The following is a 19,271-nucleotide window of genomic DNA, read 5'->3' as shown; positions in this document are numbered from 1 at the left end:
CACGCGTTTATATGAGGATTAAAAAAGTCTTTAAAATCGGTAGTATTTCCAGCTCAGCCAAAAGACTTGCCAACCGCTTTGGCATTGGCTAGAGAAGCAGAAGCCAGTATTGAGCGTAGGGTATTTTCGGCTTCGTACGCCAAAGCTTTAGAGGAAAAGGCTCAAGGGATTGAAAAAAGTCGTCCACAGGCTAGGCATGGCAAAAACTTCAGGGACGAACGGGGTCATGGCCATGAAAGAAACCCTAATTTTGTCAAGAAACAGCAGCAAGGCAGCGATGAACAAGAAAAAAATGTTGTGGTTACCCAAGTTCAAAGCCCAGAGCCAATGGACATAGACTTGTCCTCCAAATTTAGGCTGCGCACTGATTTCGGGAAACCTCAGTCTAATACTGTACAAACCTACAAGAGACGAAACTCCTCCGAGCGCATGACTGGTCAAAGGCGTCTGAGATTGAATAATATCAATCAACAAGCCCAAGAGCAGGACACCCAGAAGTACGGGGAGGTGGCTTCAGCGGCAGCTGCAGCTATTGTTGACGACTTTGAGTCGGATAGTGAACGTGACTCACTTAATTTTTTAGTGCACGCTCCCGGTTGCCTTTTGTCGAGAGGCAACTGGCTGGGAGGAAATTAAGAATACTGATTGACACTGGAGCGGCGAAAAACTATATTAAGCCTATAAGTGGCCTTAAAGGTATAGTTCAAGTCAACTCTCCATTTACCGTTAGTTCAATACACGGTTCTAACGCCATCCGGCAAAAGTGTCAGATGCATATTTTTGGAGTTAAAACTCCTTTCTTTTTATTAAATTCGTTAACAGCGTTTGATGGGATAATAGGCCTTGATCTGTTAACACAGGTGGGGGCAACGCTGGATATGAAGCAAGATTTAATAGTATATGGGGATGTAGCAGAAAAGTTACAGTATCAGAGCTGCGACAATGTCAATTTTACCCATGTCGATGACATAGTTGTGCGAGACACCGTGCGTAAGGAGTTCAGAAGCGTAATTCTTAACAGAATCAAAGTTTTTTCGAGCCCCAATGAGGCACAGAAGACAGCCAGCCAATTTATTCAAAATTATACCCTTACCCTATGGGAGTAGCGCACTTCGTGAATAACGAAATTAAGCAATTGCTGAAAGATGGCATCATTAGGCCATCAAGATCCCCATATAACAGCCCTGTATGGGTTGTAGACAAAAAAGGAACTGATGCCAGAGGCAACAGGAATAAGCGGCTGGTAATTGATTTTCGCAAATTAAATGAGCGAACCATTGTTGATCGCTACCCAATGTTGATCACCACCCTAGACTTAAGGTCAGGGTACCATCAAATTTACCTTGCGGAACAGGACCGTGAGAAGACATCCTTTTCAGTTAACGGCGGGACGTATGAGTGTTGTCGTCTACCCTTCGGCTTAAAGAATGCGGGAAGCATCTTTCAGAGAGCAATAGATGACGTTTTAAGGGACCAGATAGGAAAAATCTGCTACGTCTATGTGGATGACGTTATCATTTTCTCTGAGGATGAGCTCGATCACGTTAAGCACATAGACACGGTATTAAAATGCCTGCATGACGTTAACATGCGAGTATCACGCGAGAAGACAAAATTTTTTAAAGAAAGCGTCGAATATTTGGGCTTTATAGTAACTAGGGCAGGCACAAAGTCAGACCCCGAAAAGGTTAGTGCATAAAAGAGTTCCCCGAACCAAAAAATCTCTTCTTATAGAAGATTCGTCAAAGATTTCGCATCAATCGCAAGACCATTGACAGACTTGCTTAAAGGCGAAAACGGTACGGTTAGCAAACATGTCTCGAAAAACGTCAAAATTGAATTTAATGAAATACACCGTGACGCATTCGAGCGCTTGAGAAACATTTTAACGTCTGAGGATGTAATTCTTATGTACCCCGATTTTAAACGGCCTTTTGACCTTACCACTGACGCATCTGCAAATGGCATTGGTGCTGTTTTATCCCAAGGAGGTAGGCCGATCACTATGATTTCCCGAACTCTTAAACAAAGCGAGTCACACTACGCTACTAATAAAAGAGAACTTTTGGCAATCGTGTGGGCGTTGGGGAAATTGCAGAATTTTTTGTACGGCACCAAGGATATAAACATTTTCACCGACCATCAACTGCTTACCTTTGCGGTCTCAGATAGAAACAAGAACGCAAAAATTAAGCGATTGATGAGCATAATGCCAAAGTTTTCAATAAGCCAGGAAAGGAAAATTTCGTAGCTGATGCCTTGTCTCGGCAAAACCTGAATGCTTTACAAATGAGTTCATCTGATGCCGCTACTGTACATAGCGAAGTGTCTCAGACCTATACCATCGAGACTACAGATAAGCCGCTCAATTGCTTCAGCAACCAAATAATTCTGGAGGAAGCGTAGTTTCCTTTGAAGCGCACGTTTGTACTCTTTCGCGAAAAGGTGCAACATCACATATATTTCACTCACGATGATGAAGCACTTCAAGAGGCAAAAAAGTTGGTTCAGCCAAACCTCGTAAACGCGATTCGTTGCAATCTGCACATTTTGGCTTATTTACAGCATGAGGTCGTAAAAACCTTTCCGGGAACAAAATTTTGGCACTGTAAGACAATGGTGACCGATATAACTGACAGGACCGAACAAAAAGAGATAGTTATAGCCGAACACAGTCGCGCTCATAGAGCGGCACAAGAAAATGTTAAGCAAATTCTCGGCGATTACTATTTCCCAAAAATGGCTAAGCTGGTCACAGAGGTAATAGTGAACTGTAATGTCTGCAATAGAGCCAAATACGACAGACATCCTAAGAAACAGGAGCTAGGTGTAACCCCAATATCATCTTATGCTGGTGAGATTCTCCACATCGATGTCTTTGCTACTGATAAAAAGCTATTTTTGACATGCATCGATAAGTTTTCTAAATTTGCTATTACTCAGCCAATAGTATCTCGGTCAATAACGGATATTAAGATCCCTATTGTTCAGCTTGTAAACGTCTTTCCCAAAACCAAAGTAATCTACTGTGACAATGAAGCAGCGTTTAACTCTGAAACTATTAGGTCGCTCTTAAAAAATCAGTTTGGTATCGACGTTGTCAACGCACCTCCACTGCATAGTTCGTCAAGTGGGCAAGTGGAACGCCTCCACAGCACTTTACTAGAGATCGCAAGGTGCCTAAAGTTGGAAAAGAAGTTTGAAGATACAATTGAGAGTATTATGCAAGCGACTGTAGAATATAATAGGACTATTCGGTTACTGGAATAAAGCCTATAGACGCAATTCACGCTTCGAGTGAAGAGTTTAAAGAAAACATCAAGAACAGGTTAATAAACGCTCAGCAAGCTCAACTAGAAAGAAATAACCCTTCCCGACAAAACAGGATATTCGAGATAGGGGAAAAGGTGTTCCTAAAAAACAACAAGAGATTAGGCAACAAGCTAACACCTTTATTTTCTGAAGAGAAAGTTCAGGCAGACCTGGGAACGTCTGTTCTTATAAAGGGGAGGGTGGTCCACAGAGACAATTTAAGATAATCGCATATCTATTGAAAGTTAGGATAAATTAGTAAACTTGAACACAGAAACACTGAATGAAGCTTATGAAAGAATTTAAGGGAAAAGGAGGAATGGCATACTCGATGCAAATGACTCTTACGTGAAACGCTGTTGGCCAAGAATTGAATGCGGTTTCTAATGCTTACTCTCACAGAATCAAATGCTTATTTTTAGCCAAAGCGATTTAAAGTTATAATTTTCAGAACATTTCACAGTAATTTTTTAGTCTGTCCGTTAAAGGGTGCAAATCTGCTGGCGCATAAGAGCGCCGTGCTGCAACAAATAGGCGACACTGTAGCTGAATGCGTCAACGGAACTCTGGCCGTAAGAGACTGGCGAACCACTAATTGCATACTTAGCTATATCGCAAAACGTTTCCACTCGTCGACTGTATGCCGGAGTTTGACCGAATCCTACATGTATCCAAATAATATCACATCGATTACAATGGTGAAGAGAGAGCGATCCTGATACAAGAAAAACTGGCAAGACACAAAACCAATGAAGGACCGAGAAGATGTGCGAGCGATCTGCCTTTCAATATCTTTAAACGATCGGCAATAGCTATCAACACCGAGATATTTATGTCTTCGTGAAGTGTCTGCATAAATTTGAGGATCTGTTGTCTCTCCATTAACAATATCATTGCACATGACTCGGCATTACGTCTACGCAGCAAGGATGCCCACGAATGAAATAAAAGGTCCTCCAAGGCGTCGAATATAAATACTGACGAAAGTTGACGAGTCATCTAAGAATCAGTTGTGGCTATTGCAGTGGCTCCTGGTCTTCAAAGGCTCAAACCTCCATTACCCATGAATAAGGAGGCAACGAACTGCAACGGAGATCCAGATGGCCGACAATGGTTGGCATTGCCCTGGACGGTCAAACTTAAGGGGGGAATAAAAAACAAGTTACCCTCGCGCTGAGCTAGCAGGTGAATTGCTGTGATATACAGCATTATCACGTATGCTAAGTCGGCTGGCCGACTACACTTGGTAGCTTATGCTCATTTCTTTATCTCTCTCTCTCTCTCTGTCTCTCTCTCTCTCTCTCTCTCTCTCTCTCTTAGCATAGTTTAAGTATACTTATTTTTGTAACCTAGTTTTAGTTGTACTTGGCACGTAAAGCAAGCAGAAGCTTTAAATAAACTTCTACACCAGCTATAGCTGATCTTCTTATTTATTGTTGCTAAGCCACAAGGCTAGTAACTGGTACCCAGATACCCAACCTAATCTCCATTTCCTTGCTCCACAACTGGAGCGGCTTCGACAGTGGATACCCCGGCAATTCCCTTGCAGGAGCTGGCAAGTTGGTCCATACCCTGACTGGAGTCGGACAGCAGCCGTGACGAAAAGGTCCCCTGGCAGCACCTTATATGTAGAAGCTTTACTTGTACACTTGCGATTTCAATTCCACGAAATAAAAAAAACACTGGAAACTATAATAAAGTTTTTCGCGTTGGTTTTAGAAACTTTATTTTTTTATTTATATTTTGACCGACGGAAAACTTTAAGGTGTCGAAATATTTTCGGTGTAGGATGTAGAAATTAAGTTGTATGTATGAATGGATATATGTGCATTTGTATATATAATATTTTAACTGAGGGAGAAACACAGTGCAACAAAAAAAATAATTTGAAGAAGTTATGGGCCAACTTTGGCGGAACACTTGAAAATAATATCGGGATTAATTTTCACTATATTTTGGAACATATTTTGCACATATTAAACTTTTCGATGAATTCCTCTCACTGCGTAGAACTTATTTTGCGATGTATTGAATGCAACTTTGACGTACGGCCAAATGTACTTATGTATTTCTTGTAACTTGATATGCACAAAGGGAAATTGGACTTAGATGGCCGCACGATCAAAGAGAAATGGAAAAGACGATGATTTTTTTTTAATTGCCTTTGTCGGATTAAGTCGAATTTGAATTTGAAATGACCAGTCTATATGTTGTATGGTTAGTGCTGAAACCCAATAAGAATAAATATAGCTGTACGTTCGCGTTAATATCATCTGAAAACACTAGGAAAAAAAAAGAAAAGTCAAACAACAACCACATTCACCAATTAATCTAACATAATTCTTTTTGATCAGCTGTCGCCGTCGGAGAAAGATCTTTCGCCGTTGGATTGACGACCATGTAAATGAAATATAATAATAAATTTAAATTAAATGGAGATGCTCCCATGACTATTTGGTTAAAAGTGTTTAGTGAATTCGACTATGCCCTTTAGGCATATCGGCAAAGAGTGAACGGATACAGAACAACGCTAAAGCCTCTCTCTCGCTCTCGCTTCCATTTCTTCTGATGAGCAGTTTTGTTTTTTTTTTTATTTTGGCCTACGCATTATTCTACTAGTGTTACTCTCTCTTTCTAACGCATGCAGTCACGCATCGAGAGGCGATAAGAGCTTTGCGATCTTTGTGTTTACCTTTTTGTATTCTTTGCCCTACTTATTACGCTGCCTGCTGAGCTTTGACCTAGTTAAATTTTTGTAATGTGCTGGTGTCTCATTATAAAAAGTATGGCTAAACTTTATTTAGTTCTATCACTATGAAAGCGATTTAAACTTAATGGTATTTCAAACTATTGAAACATATTACATTTATGGTATGTATTTAATATTTTTTAAACATTCTATGCAAAAAATGTAACCATCTTATTCCAGCCAACTTATCTCACTGGAAGGGTGGGGATACTGCCGCTTACAGACATCTGAGCTGGACCAACAGGTTGTGTGGAAGGTTATACTTTTCGATTTCCATTTTAATCTCTTTTTCTTTCCCTGTTCTGTCCTGTCGAAACTAACTAATAGGTAAACGTAGCACGTGATTCTATTCCATCAGCACGTATGTTGCACGAATGTTTCGATTGATATTGTGAGAATCGGTGGCCAGACGGTAGACAATTAAAGCAAAGCGACATTCCTTTTCGCCACTGTTCAGTGTTCAAACTGTGAAATTGCGAGCATATCTATAAGTGTGCAATAAGTGTGCGCTTTGATTTGGCAGGCTTGTCCGTGGTACTGCCAGGCTCGAATTTGGCTTTGTTCAAAATCCTCGCAGCATCCAGAAATTTAAACAAGCCTTAAACGGTTGGTAATGCTTAGCCTCTGGTGTCCTCTATCCACTTCCTTTTCGGGTCGGCGTCGATTTGGCTAAAACAAGATGAATTACTCCAATCCCATCTAACCCACGAATAATTTCACTGGCGCCATTATTTGGTTTGCGTAGATTAGACTCCTCGCCGTTGGGGACAGCAGCCAGTCCCATGAAAGTTTTCAGCAGGAGTTCACGGTTTGCCTTGGGCGGTCTTATCGTATTTTCGGCAATGAGTTTTCCGGTAAAGAAACTGCAGCAGGCGGCGTGGAGAAGGAAAATGTTCCGTTTTTAGAATGGCGCTGAAAGAACTTACTTTGTTGTTGCAGCAATATGGCCATGTAGCTATCCACTTTAGGTCTAGCGCTTGGCTGAAGGTCGCTCTTTAACGACGCGAATACGGTTCTTTTCAAACCCTCAATGTTTTTATACAAGTACATTTCGTCTATATAATCTAGCCTCCATGGGAACAATCGGAATAATATAAAAGAAAACACAAAAATTGTAACTTCTCTAATCAAAAAAAATTTTTTTTTATTCTTTTGGACATAGTAACTCAGAATTTTTAATTTAATTATATATTTATATAAATTTGCTTCCTTTCTTGTTTCAACTAAGATAAACAGAATAAAAAAAGCTTTTAATATATAATATTTTCAGAATAAAAAAAAATAGAAACAAGAAAGGTATTTAGACTTCGGCAAGCCAAAGTTCAAATACCCTTGCAGCTATTGCAAGAATGAAATATTCTTGATAACATTAAAATTATAATTTACTTGCGTATATGTTTAAAAACATTAAAGCTATGATGATTTGCAGCTCAATTATTCGATAGTTCCGATTTTAATAAAATTAAAAGCGTAATTCTGAACTTTCAAATTATTAATAAGTAAAAAAGATTTTAAAAAAATTTTAAAATAGAAAAGTTACATTTATAAACATTTTTTTAAATATTTTTGTTCCTATTGAAGCTTTATGTTATAGTAGTCTGATTTTGATGAAATTTAAACCGTAACTCTAATATAATTAACCATTACTATTTGTCGGATAACTAAAAAAAAAATTAAACAGGAAAGGAAGCAAACTTCGGCAAGCCGAAGTTTATATACCCTTGCAGCTATTGCAAAAATGAAATATTCTTGAAAACATTAAAATTATAATATGCGTATATGTTTAAAAACATTTGCAGCTCAATTATTCGATAGTTCCTAAGGCAGCTATATGATATCGTTATCCGATTTAAAAAATTAAAATTAAAAGCGTTGTTCTGAACTGTCAAATTATTAATTAGTCAAAAAGAAATTCTACAAAAAAAATTACAAACTAGAGAAGTACAATTTTTTTAATTTTTTTCGTAATATTTTTATTGTTTCCATGGGAGCTTTATGTTATAGTCATCAGATTTTGATGAAACTTAAACCGTAATTCTGAAATATTTAACCATTACTATACGTCGAAGAACTTTAAAAAAAAAATTAAAAAACAGCAAACTTATACTTTTTTTCATATGCTATAGTCGTCCGATCCGTCTCGTTCCGACTTATATTTAGCTTTAAAACTGAGAGACTAGTTTGCGTAGAAACGGACTGACGGACATGGCTAGATCGACTCTCCTTGTGATGCTGATCAAGAATATACATACTTTAAGGGTCGGAAACGCTGAAATTATATACCTTACACCTACAGTGACGACCTTAATTATTGGCACAGTTTAACATTGCTTTTCTCCACTAAAAACTAAGATATAAATTTAAAACAAAATTTATTCATGTGTATCGATAAATTTACAACAAAGCAAACTTTACTTCATTCTGGTATCACATTTCTAGTAATTATAAAAATTAAAATTATAAAGAAACACCTGATTTTTTTTTTGATCAAAATTATTGGCACACTTAGGTAATAGTGAACTATTTTGTCGAAATTTCATAGATATGGCTAAATTTTTCATCAAAAGCCCCGTTAACTTTATTTTTGGAATTGCGTGACTATACAATTTCAAGCTAAAAACCACGAAGTGCCTTATTCTTTAACAAAATTGATCAAATTTTATCAAAATGAGCGGCAAACAAAAGGAAGCCACTGAATCTAAACGGAAAAATAATTTTATATTTGCATAATCAAGGCAAAGGAGCCTCATCGTTGGAGAGTGCTAAGCACTCTGGTCGACCCAAAGCTTTGACTGACCGGGAACGGGCCAGGAAGGTGAAGGTGAACCCAAAAATCTCTTCAACAAAGATTGCAGCTGAAGTTTAAAATGAATTTGGAAAAGATATTCACCATATTACGGTTCGGAGGACACTGCACGAAGCTAACTACAAAAGCCTCGTTGCAAGAAGAAAACCACTTATTTCCAAAGTCAACCAGCAGAAGCGTTTAGCCTTTGCAAAATTACATTTGAGTAAGCCAACAGACTTTTGGAACAATGTAATCTTCTCCGATGAAAGTAATTCAAATTTTGTTTAATTTGATGGCCGCCAAACTGTTTGAAGAAAGCCCAATACGGAACTCCGTAAAGAGAACCTTGCTATGACTTTGAAACATGGTGGTGGAGTCGTCATGGTATGGCGCTGCATATCCGCCGCTGGTGTCGGCGAACTTGAATTTTTTGAAGGAATCATGAACAAAAAGTATTATTTAGATATCCTTAACAGAAATCTAAAAAAAAGTGCCGAAAAGTTGAACTTACCAGCCACATTCACTTTTCAACACGACAATGACCCAAAGCATACGGCTTATGATATCCGTATGTGGCTCGCACATCATGTAAAACATACTTTGCCGCATCCGCCTCAATCTCCAGATCTAAACCCTATCGAACATTTGTGGAAAGAATTTGATCGACGGGTAAAATAACGAGCTATATCCACAAACGCCCAGCTGAAGGTGGCACTGGCGGAGAAACTACCCAAAACTTAGTTTCTTCGGTTCCCAGGCGCTTGGAGGCAGTCATTAAGCATAAGGGCTTAGACACAAAATATTAATTTTTATTTTTAAACGATTCTTTATGTTTATTTTTACCATTTCTGGTAAGGTGTGCCAATAATTTTGTTCAAAGAAAATCATGTGTTTTTTTATAAATTTAATTTTTATAATTACTAGAAAAGTGATAGAAGAATGAACTAAAGTTGGTTTTGTTGTTAATTAATTAATATATGAATAAAATTTGTTTCGATTAATTATCTTAGTTACATGTCAACTGTGCCAATAATTAAGTTCGTCACTGTATATAGTCAACCAATGTACATTTTCTCGACCTCGATTTGTTGCAATGTAGTTAAAGTAAAAAATTGAAGAAAAAGTATTAGTCTGTATGCGTTCAAAATTATTTAAATTCAAATATACATAAAAAATTAATCACGTCTACAAGTACAAATATATCGACAATTTTAAAAATGAATATAATGAGTACATCTAAGCTTAGTATAAAGTAATGTTCGTTCGTTTTTATTTTGTTATATTGTTAGGCTAAGACAATTTATGTCAATTTCATTTGGGAATATATCTATTATGTATAGATAAGTCTTTTCCATCGTATGCAATTCCTTCATAGAAAAACTTTCGATTTGAGCGACATTGAGGACCACACCTAGTAGAGCCACAACTTCGGCATTCATACCAGCAACCATCACAATCTTTATTCATACAATCACCTGAAAAAAATTGTTATATTTTAAATTTTAAACACTGCCTGGCACTTACAAATGTCCAGTCCGTTGAACCGAATATTTCCGATTTCGTCATATGCACCATTTTTTCCCATATATTGACCTTTTTTCTTTCCTTTTCTTTTATTTTTTTCTGAATCTAATTTCGCCTCGTCGTTGGAGATACATTTTTTCCTTTGTCTCTGCCGCAAATTGCGTCCTATGGAATAATCAGGATCTATATATGAACTCATTACTACGGACAACAAAACTATCGTTTAGGACATCGATACTTTACAAATAAGCCATTATGACCGCGACCTAAAAATGTTAATATACCATACAGTTCACTAATAGTGCGAACACACTAAGCCTAATTCCATTGCCGCATTAGTGGACTTTTTAAATATGCCTGATTCCATTGGCGCATTAGCATTTAGTTAATGCTACTCCGACATGTGAGTCGCACGAGCAGCTGATCTGGATTTGTTTACTTTTGAATTTTCGCAAATAAAAAACTAAATGAATTTAAAATCATGAATATGAGCGAGTTTACGGATATTTTTAATGCCCAACAGGACATCCATAATGCGACCAGGGCATTTGCCCACTTGGACGTCAAGGAAAGGGAGCTGAAGGTGTTGTTTGACGGATTTGCAAAGATGAACACTACGATTCAAAAATAGAAGCAAGAATCTTCGTATATGTGGTAGTTATTTCCTGCCAGAGATCCAGCAGTAATGTATTGTGGTGCTGCTTTTAGTCGGTTTTATGCAAAGAAGATTTTACATTCGAAAGAAATCAAAAATTGCGCCATTCTTGCATATAGAAACCAGCTGTTGAAGGGGTGGCACTTATAGCCTGCTTCCATTGCCGCATTAAAACGCATTTAGCCAAATGCGCATTTATTTACACAGGGAATCCCATAAGGCTAAATGCCTCATTTAAAATAAATGCGATTTTTAAATGCGATTAAAATCCATTTGCCACGAACGTTTTTAGAAAAAATACAACAACAGCTGATTTTAAATTTGTTGGGCGAGGTAAGTATTGTTTGTTTTTTTATAAAATTTCTAAAAATATTAACTTTGTTATCTTGTAGATGAGTCAAAACAAAAGGAAAAGGAACCCTTGCTGGTCTCAGCACCACAATGCGATTCTTTTAGACCTGTGGCAGGAAAACATACCTGGCTTGCGCTCAGCTCATAAGAATACGCATATTTTCAGCCGGATTGCTAGAAAGTTAAATGAGGCCGGCCTTTTGGAAGTTGGATGGAAAGAAGTTAAGGCTAAAATTGATAGCTTCACCATGAAATACAAGCAAGTACATATAATTTTCTTTACAGAATTTTTTTAAAGTAAACATAACCATTTTTAGAGACGACATAAAAGCGAAGGGAACGACAGGAGGCACCATCCGATTGGGCACGATTTGACCAAGCACACCGCATTTTGGGGGGTTTTAAGTCCATCAACGTACTCCAAGTTATGAAACAAAGCATTGGTGTGTTAAAACCTTTAATACGTGGAAAAAGGATTGATTTTAATATTCATTCTTTCCTCAGATGAGAATCCCATTTATGAATGCGAAAGCTCGTTCATAACCGATGAATCCCTAGAAGGGGATGCCTTTCTCTCCCAGGGCTTGGAGAACGAGTCTTTGGATGGCTCAAGTGTATTTAGCCAGGCGGCTCGTCGTCCTCGAAACGTCGACGTCCGAACAAGCCGGAGATGACCCCATTTGAAGCTGCCATGGTGGAAGCCACCAATCGGCGCACCGACGAGCTGGTGAACATGTCCCAGAATTTGATCGAGCTCGGGGATCGGCGTCTCCAAGTAATGGAGCGGATCGAAAAGACGCTGGAGAGGATCGAAAAGCGGAACGCAGATCAAAATATATAATAGTTGTATTAAATTTTCCAAATAAAATAATAGCTTTTCTAATGCACTCTGGTTCGTTGTCGCAGTAGTTGGCAGCATTTGATTCTTCAGGCTGTGGCCTCTCTTCGATTATATTCGCCCAGGTTTCCAAAATCGCACTGTTCTTCTCGTTTAAAAAGTTGTGTAGAACACAACATGCCAAAATAATGTTCGATGTTTTATCGCATCGGTTGTCAAGGCCCTTTCCAATCCTGCGGAAGCGGGATTTCAACTGTCCAAAGGCGTTCTCTACAACCCTCCTTGCTTTGGAAAGCGCATAATTAAATGCCTTTTCGTCCTCAGTGGCAGCGACGCTGAAAGGATACGGCTTCATCAAGGTTGTTGAAAACCTAAATGCCGAGTCGCCCAGCAAAACAACAGGCACATCTGTTTCGTTTATGCGTTTGGAGTTGGCTCGAAATAGATCAGTATTGTCCACAATACTTTTCAACGCTGGACACTCATAAACTTGGGAATCGTGGCAGCGGCCCGAGCAGCCCACGTTGACATACAGAAATCTGTATCTATGAGGCAAAAAAGTATATCAATAACAAATTCAGTAAATAAGGATTAAAATCTTCTTACCTGTAATCAACCAATGCAAAAAGGAAAGTCGAATACCACCTTTTATAATTGTAATAGTCGATGTCCTCGGCGGCGGCTGGGCGAATCTCAATATAACTACCATCTTCGAGGATAGTTATAAGATTTATATCAATTAACTCTGCGTCCATAACTTTACTTACCAATTGCTCCAAAGCATTGCCGGAATCCATGAGCTTCGAATCCCCTGACGCACTCTTCCACTTTCTCCTGTGTGAGGAACTCACGGGGCAAATATTTTGGAGCAAACACCCGGTACAGCTCGAAGCAGAACTCATGCAAAATTTTGCCAACCATGGAAGACGACACTCCAAAAAGTTTTCCCCCAGTGCGGTACTCCGCTGACGACCCCAACGTGTACAAGGCGATAGCTATTCGCTTGTCTAAGGGTATGGCGTCCCTGAAGTTGGTGTCCTTTTTCTTAAGGCCTTGCAGCTGTTCCACCAAGGTGTTAAAGTGTTCCCTCTCCACGCGAAAACTTTCCTTAAATAAGGCATCTGAGTTTTCAGTCACGTCCCGTTCCCAAAAGGTACCATAACGATTCTTTAATTTTAAATAGATTCATTATAATTAATTATTAATTATTATTCAATTTTGTTGCTTACAGACGCCAATACGCATGGAGACTTTCGCTTTTTTTTTTAACAACTGCGGTGGCAGTACGATTTCCTCAACAAATCCCTGGAACACCTTCGCCAGCTCATCTTCCTCCTCCTCCAAATTTGCGAGTCCCACGATAGCATGACATATATTCGCTGATCCCTTAAATTTTCACTGCACTCACTCATTTTAAATTTTCTTTGTTTTCACTCGTGACAAATTAAATGTAAACAAACCCAAATCAGCTGTTCGTGCCAATCACATTTCGGAGTAGCATTTAACATAATATCGTGAAATATCAGTATTTTCCAGTATTTTTTCTAAAAACGTTCGGGGCGAATGATTTTTAATCTCATTTATTTATGGCATAATAAGAGAAGCTGATTGCGTTGTTATGACGAGATTGCAATGGAGACCACCACAGTTTCTAAAAAGGGCAAGGATCCCCGTATATGTGGGAGTTATTTTATGCCAGAGATCCAGCAGTAATGCATTGTGGTACTGCGAGCAGAATTTGCAGCATGCGCTCTAGTTTCCAGTCATTTTTATACAAATTAGATTTTACATTCAAAAGACAACAAAAATTGCGCCAACCTTGCATATAGAAAACAGCTGTTGTAGTGGTGGCACGAACAAAATATCGTTAAATATCGGTATTTTTTCTAAAAACGTTCGTGGCGAATGGTTTTTTAACCGGATTTAATAATCGCATTTATTTTAAATGCGGCATTTAGCCTTATGGGATTCCCTGTGTAAATAAATGCGCATTGGGCTAAATGCGTTTTAATGCACCAATGGAATCAGGCTATTAAATAAATTCGCATTCGGCTAAATGCGTTTTAATGGGCCAGTGGAATCCGGCTATTACTCAACAAAAGCTAAACATATTTTGTTTTTAAAAAAATGGCCAAGCGAAATGGTTTTGATTTTTTTATATGAATCCATCCAAAAAACTTTAAACTTTATGAATGATATGGGATAACGATTACAATTTTATCTGAACGTTTTACAATGGCGTATAGTCTGCTTAGACATGGCCGCATCATTGACTTGCTACGGAAAGTAGAAAAAGTCAAAATATTTTCCCATATGAAATTTGTTGGTAGAAGAAGATTCGAGTTTTATAAATTCTGATTGTGTAAGTTATAAGATAACTCATAAGTTTAATAAACTCTCGCAACTGCGGAGCTAAACACTTTGTAAGATATAAGATAATTCATAAGTTTAATAAACTCTCGCAATTGCGGAGCTAAACACTTTGTATCAGCGCGCTATAGCTGCAATGGTCAGCGGCAGCAACCGGAGACTTTTGTTATGTCGCAAGAGTTTCTTGTTGATGTTACGCTTATGCTGAGTCGGCTTGCCGACCATGACATTGTAGCGTGATGCGAGTTTAGGTTTAGCTTTAGCAGAATATTTGTAATCAGTTTTGAATGCAGCGCTCAACCAATAAGTCGCTTAATAAATATCACTACTCCGGCACTTGCCGTTAATTGTTATATCTTTTATTTATTGACTGAGCCCAAGGCCAGCAATAGAAGGTACAGTTACTTTCCACCATAATCTTCCTACTGGCAACTGCAGCGGATATAAAAGCCGTCGCTGGACACATCAAGGAAGAGGAAACTTAAGTCATCCTACTAGCCATACCGGCGGACACGGGAGTCTTCGCTGGACACAACGCAGAGGACAAAACATAATTGGCGCTCAACTTAATTAAGAACTCACGCACACATGGAATGTAACATGTAAGTTCTATAAAAAAACATCAAATCCAAAAATTTAAATAAAAAATTAAAGTGTTTGATTTGACCTATAAAAACTGTGCCGAAATAATACAAACATAATTTGCATAACCGATTTAAAAATAATCGGAATACCAAACAAATAAGTGAGAAGGTTTAATGATTGATTGATGAGTTGGTCAAATGACTATAGAGAGGTTAAAACAGAGTACGACAGTGAAGATAGTTGGAATTCTAACCAAGGTTTTAATATTTCCGACCACGACAGTGATAGCCAACAGTGCCTTTTAGAAACAGACATGGACGCACAACAGGTTCAAGCTTTAGTAACAGCTGCCGTTAACGCAGCGTTAGCACGTCAGGAAATAAATTTTCAAGCGCGCATTCAAGCGGTCGAGAATCAGCTTAGCAATTTGCGTGTCGACACCCCTCAGATCAACGTATATGAAAGGATTTCTGTAAACCCAGAAATCAGATGCGACGTTCCCTTGGACATTATAAAATCAATACCAGATTTTAATGGAACCCAAGACGAGTACATGGCATGGCGACAGTCTGCCAATGACGCATATGAGCTTTTCAGGCCGTATAACGGCAGCAATTCACATTATCAAGCCGTCACTATTATTAGAAACAAACTCAAAGGGCCCGCACGGGCACTGCTAGTCTCACACAACACAGTGCTGAATTTCGATGCAATTATAGCAAGACTAGATTGCACATACGCAGATCGCACATCATTGCGCACTCTGCGGCAAGCGCTTGAGATGGTTAGGCAAGGCGACTCAAGTCTAATGGACTATTATGACGAAGTCGAAAAGAAATTAACGCTGGTAACTAATAAAATCATTATGTCACACGACCAAGAAGGCGCTGACCTAATGAACAAAGAAATCAGGGCAGATGCGCTGCACGCATTTATCTCGGGCCTAAAAAAATCATTAAAGGCAATTGTTTTCCCAGCTCAGCCAAAAGACCTGCCGTCTGCGCTAGCCCTAGCGAAAGAGGCAGAGTCTAGCATCGAAAGAAGCATGTTCTCGAGTTCGTATGCCAAGGCTCTAGAAGAGAAATCCCATGCAATGGGGGCCATCAGGTCCCGCGGTCACCCCAAACATGAAAAAAACAATAGGGACGACCGTAGCTTCGACAAAAACCCCCATTTTACCAAGCGGCAAAATAACAACACTTATTTTGAACAGAGAAAAAGAGACCAGGGCCAGGCTCCTGAACCAATGGAGATAGATTCGTCCTCGAGATTCAGGCAGCTCACCAATTTTGAGAGACAGCAAACAAACAATGGTCCACCAGCTAGGAAGCGGCAAAATTCGTCAGAGCGAGTTACAGGTCAGAGACGGCAGCGAGTCAACAATGTAGTCCAAGGTGCCCAGGCCGACCTAGATGAGGACTATAAAGATGCAGCCGAAAGCGCAGTCGAGAACATAAATGACGACAGCGACTCAACATATGACAACGATTCATTAAATTTTTTAGTTGGAGGTCCCGGCTACCCGTCATTGAACGGCAGCTGGCTGGGAGAAAATTAAAAATCCTAATAGACACTGGGGCGGCGAAGAATTACGTAAAGCCCGTAAAGGAGCTAAAAAACGTAATTCCAGTCGACAGGCCTTTCACTGTGAGCTCAATACACGGCTCCAGTGAAATCAAAAACAAATGTTTAATGTCAATTTTTCAAAAAATTTCACCATTTTTCTTACTAGACACGCTTAGTACGTTTGATGCCATCATAGGCTTCGACCTCTTAACAGAGGCAGGAGTGACATTGAACTTAAACAATAGCACTCTAGAATACCAGAATAAATCGGAAAAGCTTCAGTACTACAACTGTGACAGCGTGAACTTCACAGATGTAAATGACATAGTGGTGCCAAATTCCATCAAAAAGGAATTTAAAAAGATGATATTAGGAAAACTAAAGGTATTTTCGACCTCTAACGAGGCACTACCCTTTAACACTTCTGTCGTCGCCACTATTCGTACGGAAGACAACGAACCGGTGTATTCAAGGTTGTACCCACACCCTATGGGTGTGGCAGATTTTGTAAACAACGAAATAAAACAGTTGTTAAAGGATGGCATAATTAGACCATCAAGGTCCCCATACAACAGCCCAACTTGGGTAGTTGACAAAAAGGGAACCGACGCAAACGGCAACAAGAACAAACGTTTGGTAATCGATTTTAGGAAATTGAACGAAAAAACTATTCCAGATCGCTACCCAATGCCTTGTATTCCCATGATTCTAGCGAACCTAGGGAAGGCAAAATTTTTCACTACCCTTGATCTAAAATCAGGGTACCACCAGATTTTCCTAGCGGAACAAGACCGAGAGAAAACCTCGTTTTCAGTAAACGGCGGGAAATATGAGTTCTGTCGCCTACCCTTCGGCCTTAAAAATGCCGGAAGCATTTTTCAGAGAACCATAGATGACGTTCTTAGAGAACAAATTGGGAAAATTTGTTACGTCTATGTTGATGACGTAATAATTTTCTCTGAGAACGAAGCTGACCATGTTCGGCACATCGAGACAGTACTAAAGTGCTTAAGCGATGCGAACATGAGGGTGTCCCAGGAAAAAACCAAATTCTTTAGGGAAAGCGTCGAATTCCTAGGTTTTATAGTTACCAAAGGTAAAAACCATACAGGAATACCCCGAACCGAAAAATTTGTACAGTCTCAGATCATTTCTAGGGTTAGCAAGCTACTACAGAAGATTCGTAAAGGATTTTGCCGCAATCGCTAGGCCCTTGACAGACATCCTGAAAGGGGAAAACGGAACGGTTAGTAAACACAGGTCCCGTAAGGTGGCAATCGAATTTAGCGATTCACAACGCGATGCATTTGAACGATTAAGGAAGATTTTAGCATCAGAAGATGTCATCCTCATGTATCCCGATTTTAAGCAGCCGTTCGACCTTACTACCGATGCCTCCGCAAATGGCATAGGAGCTGTTTTGTCCCAAGGGGGTCGACCCATTACAATGATCTCGCGAACTTTAAAACAGTGCGAGTTGAATTACGCCACAAACGAACGTGAGTTACTGGCAATTGTGTGGGCACTTGGCAAGCTACAAAACTTCTTGTACGGCACCAAGGAGATAAAAATATTTACCGACCACCAGCCTTTAACCTTTGCGGTATCTGAAAAAAATACAAACGCAAAGATTAAAAGATGGAAGGCTTACATTGACGAACATGATGCAAAAATGTTCTATAAGCCAGGTAAAGAAAATTTCGTGGCTGATGCCCTATCACGACAAAACGTAAACGCATTGCAAGATGAGCCCCACTCAGATGCAGCCACCATTCACAGCGAAATTTCCCTGACCTACACAATTGAAACGACGGAAAAACCTTTAAATTGTTTCAGGAACCAAATAGTCCTAGAAGAAGCACGTTTCCCATTAAAGCGCAACTTTATACTTTTCGGCAGCAAAACTCGCCACTTAATAAATTTCACTGATAAAAGTAACCTTTTTGAGACGCTTAAGGAGGTAATTAACCCAAATGTCGTAAATGCAATTCACTGCGACTTACCGACACTGGCCAGTTTTCAACACAAAGTCGTGTTAAATTTCCCCACAGCAAAATTTTGGCATTGTAAGAATTTAGTAGCCGACATCTCTGACAAAAACGAACAAAGAGAGATTATCACAGCTGAACACAATCGTGCGCACAGAGCTGCTCAAGAAAATACTAAGCAAGTCCTTCGCGATTACTATTTTCCCAAAATGAACAAGCTAGCCAATGAAATCGTCGCTAATTGCAAGGTATGCATACAAGCAAAGTACGATAGGCACCCCAAAAAGCAAGAACTTGGAATAACACCAATTCCATCCCACTCCGGGGAAATGCTCCATATCGACGTATTTAACACAGATAAAAAACAGTTTCTAACTTGCATCGACAAGTTCTCAAAATTCGCCGTAGTTCAGCCAATAATATCCCGAACAATAGTCGACGTAAAAGCCCCTATATTACAGCTGATAAACTTATTCCCAAACATTAGAACCATTTATTGCGACAACGAGCCGGCTTTCAAGTCTGAAACAATAACATCGCTTCTA

The 19,271-nt window shown here is 39.2% G+C and overlaps 2 protein-coding genes and 1 long non-coding RNA gene across 3 annotated transcripts; 1 reads left to right on the top strand and 2 right to left on the bottom strand.

Moving 5' to 3' along the window:
- The first annotated feature begins 5,177 nt into the window (after window positions 1-5,177).
- LOC128263862 (uncharacterized) lies at window positions 5,178-11,233 on the top strand. The gene is made up of 3 exons (XR_008268545.1): window positions 5,178-6,183; window positions 6,242-6,317; window positions 10,897-11,233. It is a non-coding gene; the product is annotated as an uncharacterized LOC128263862 (long non-coding RNA).
- On the bottom strand, window positions 10,092-10,587 carry LOC128263861 (ARL14 effector protein-like). The gene is made up of 2 exons (XM_052999132.1): window positions 10,374-10,587; window positions 10,092-10,324 (listed from the first exon to the last, which is right to left on the bottom strand). Exons 1-2 carry the CDS (start codon window positions 10,570-10,572, stop codon window positions 10,161-10,163), a joined length of 363 nt encoding a protein of 120 aa, XP_052855092.1. The 5' UTR covers window positions 10,573-10,587; the 3' UTR covers window positions 10,092-10,160.
- Window positions 11,234-11,890: 657 nt separating the features above from the next.
- LOC128263872 (putative nuclease HARBI1) lies at window positions 11,891-13,725 on the bottom strand. The gene is made up of 4 exons (XM_052999144.1): window positions 13,678-13,725; window positions 12,985-13,384; window positions 12,824-12,926; window positions 11,891-12,762 (listed from the first exon to the last, which is right to left on the bottom strand). The coding sequence occupies exons 1-4, from the start codon at window positions 13,723-13,725 to the stop codon at window positions 11,988-11,990; spliced, it is 1,326 nt and encodes a 441-aa protein (XP_052855104.1). The 3' UTR covers window positions 11,891-11,987.
- Between the last annotated feature and the right edge of the window lie 5,546 nt (window positions 13,726-19,271).

The sequence above is a fragment of the Drosophila gunungcola genome, unplaced genomic scaffold (assembly GCF_025200985.1).
Source record: "Drosophila gunungcola strain Sukarami unplaced genomic scaffold, Dgunungcola_SK_2 000024F, whole genome shotgun sequence".
NCBI classification, from domain to species: domain Eukaryota; kingdom Metazoa; phylum Arthropoda; class Insecta; order Diptera; family Drosophilidae; genus Drosophila; species Drosophila gunungcola.
The sequence above is the reverse complement of the archived record's forward strand: the minus strand, read 5'-3'. Positions and strand labels throughout refer to the sequence as shown.

Excerpts from the sequence above, each read along its gene's own strand:
- LOC128263872 (XM_052999144.1), bottom strand. The coding sequence starts at position 13,725 with ATGTTAAATGCTACTCCGAAATGTGATTGGCACGAACAGCTGATTTGG. Across the intron at positions 13,385-13,677 it reads GGCACGAACAGCTGATTTGG|AATCGTTATGGTACCTTTTG; the intron begins GTTTGTTTACAT and ends TTAAAATTAAAG. Across the intron at positions 12,927-12,984 it reads GCAATGCTTTGGAGCAATTG|ATGGTAGTTATATTGAGATT; the intron begins GTAAGTAAAGTT and ends CTATCCTCGAAG.
- LOC128263861 (XM_052999132.1), bottom strand. The coding sequence starts at position 10,572 with ATGAGTTCATATATAGATCCTGATTATTCCATAGGACGCAATTTGCGG. Across the intron at positions 10,325-10,373 it reads GTTCAACGGACTGGACATTT|GTGATTGTATGAATAAAGAT; the intron begins GTAAGTGCCAGG and ends AATTTTTTTCAG.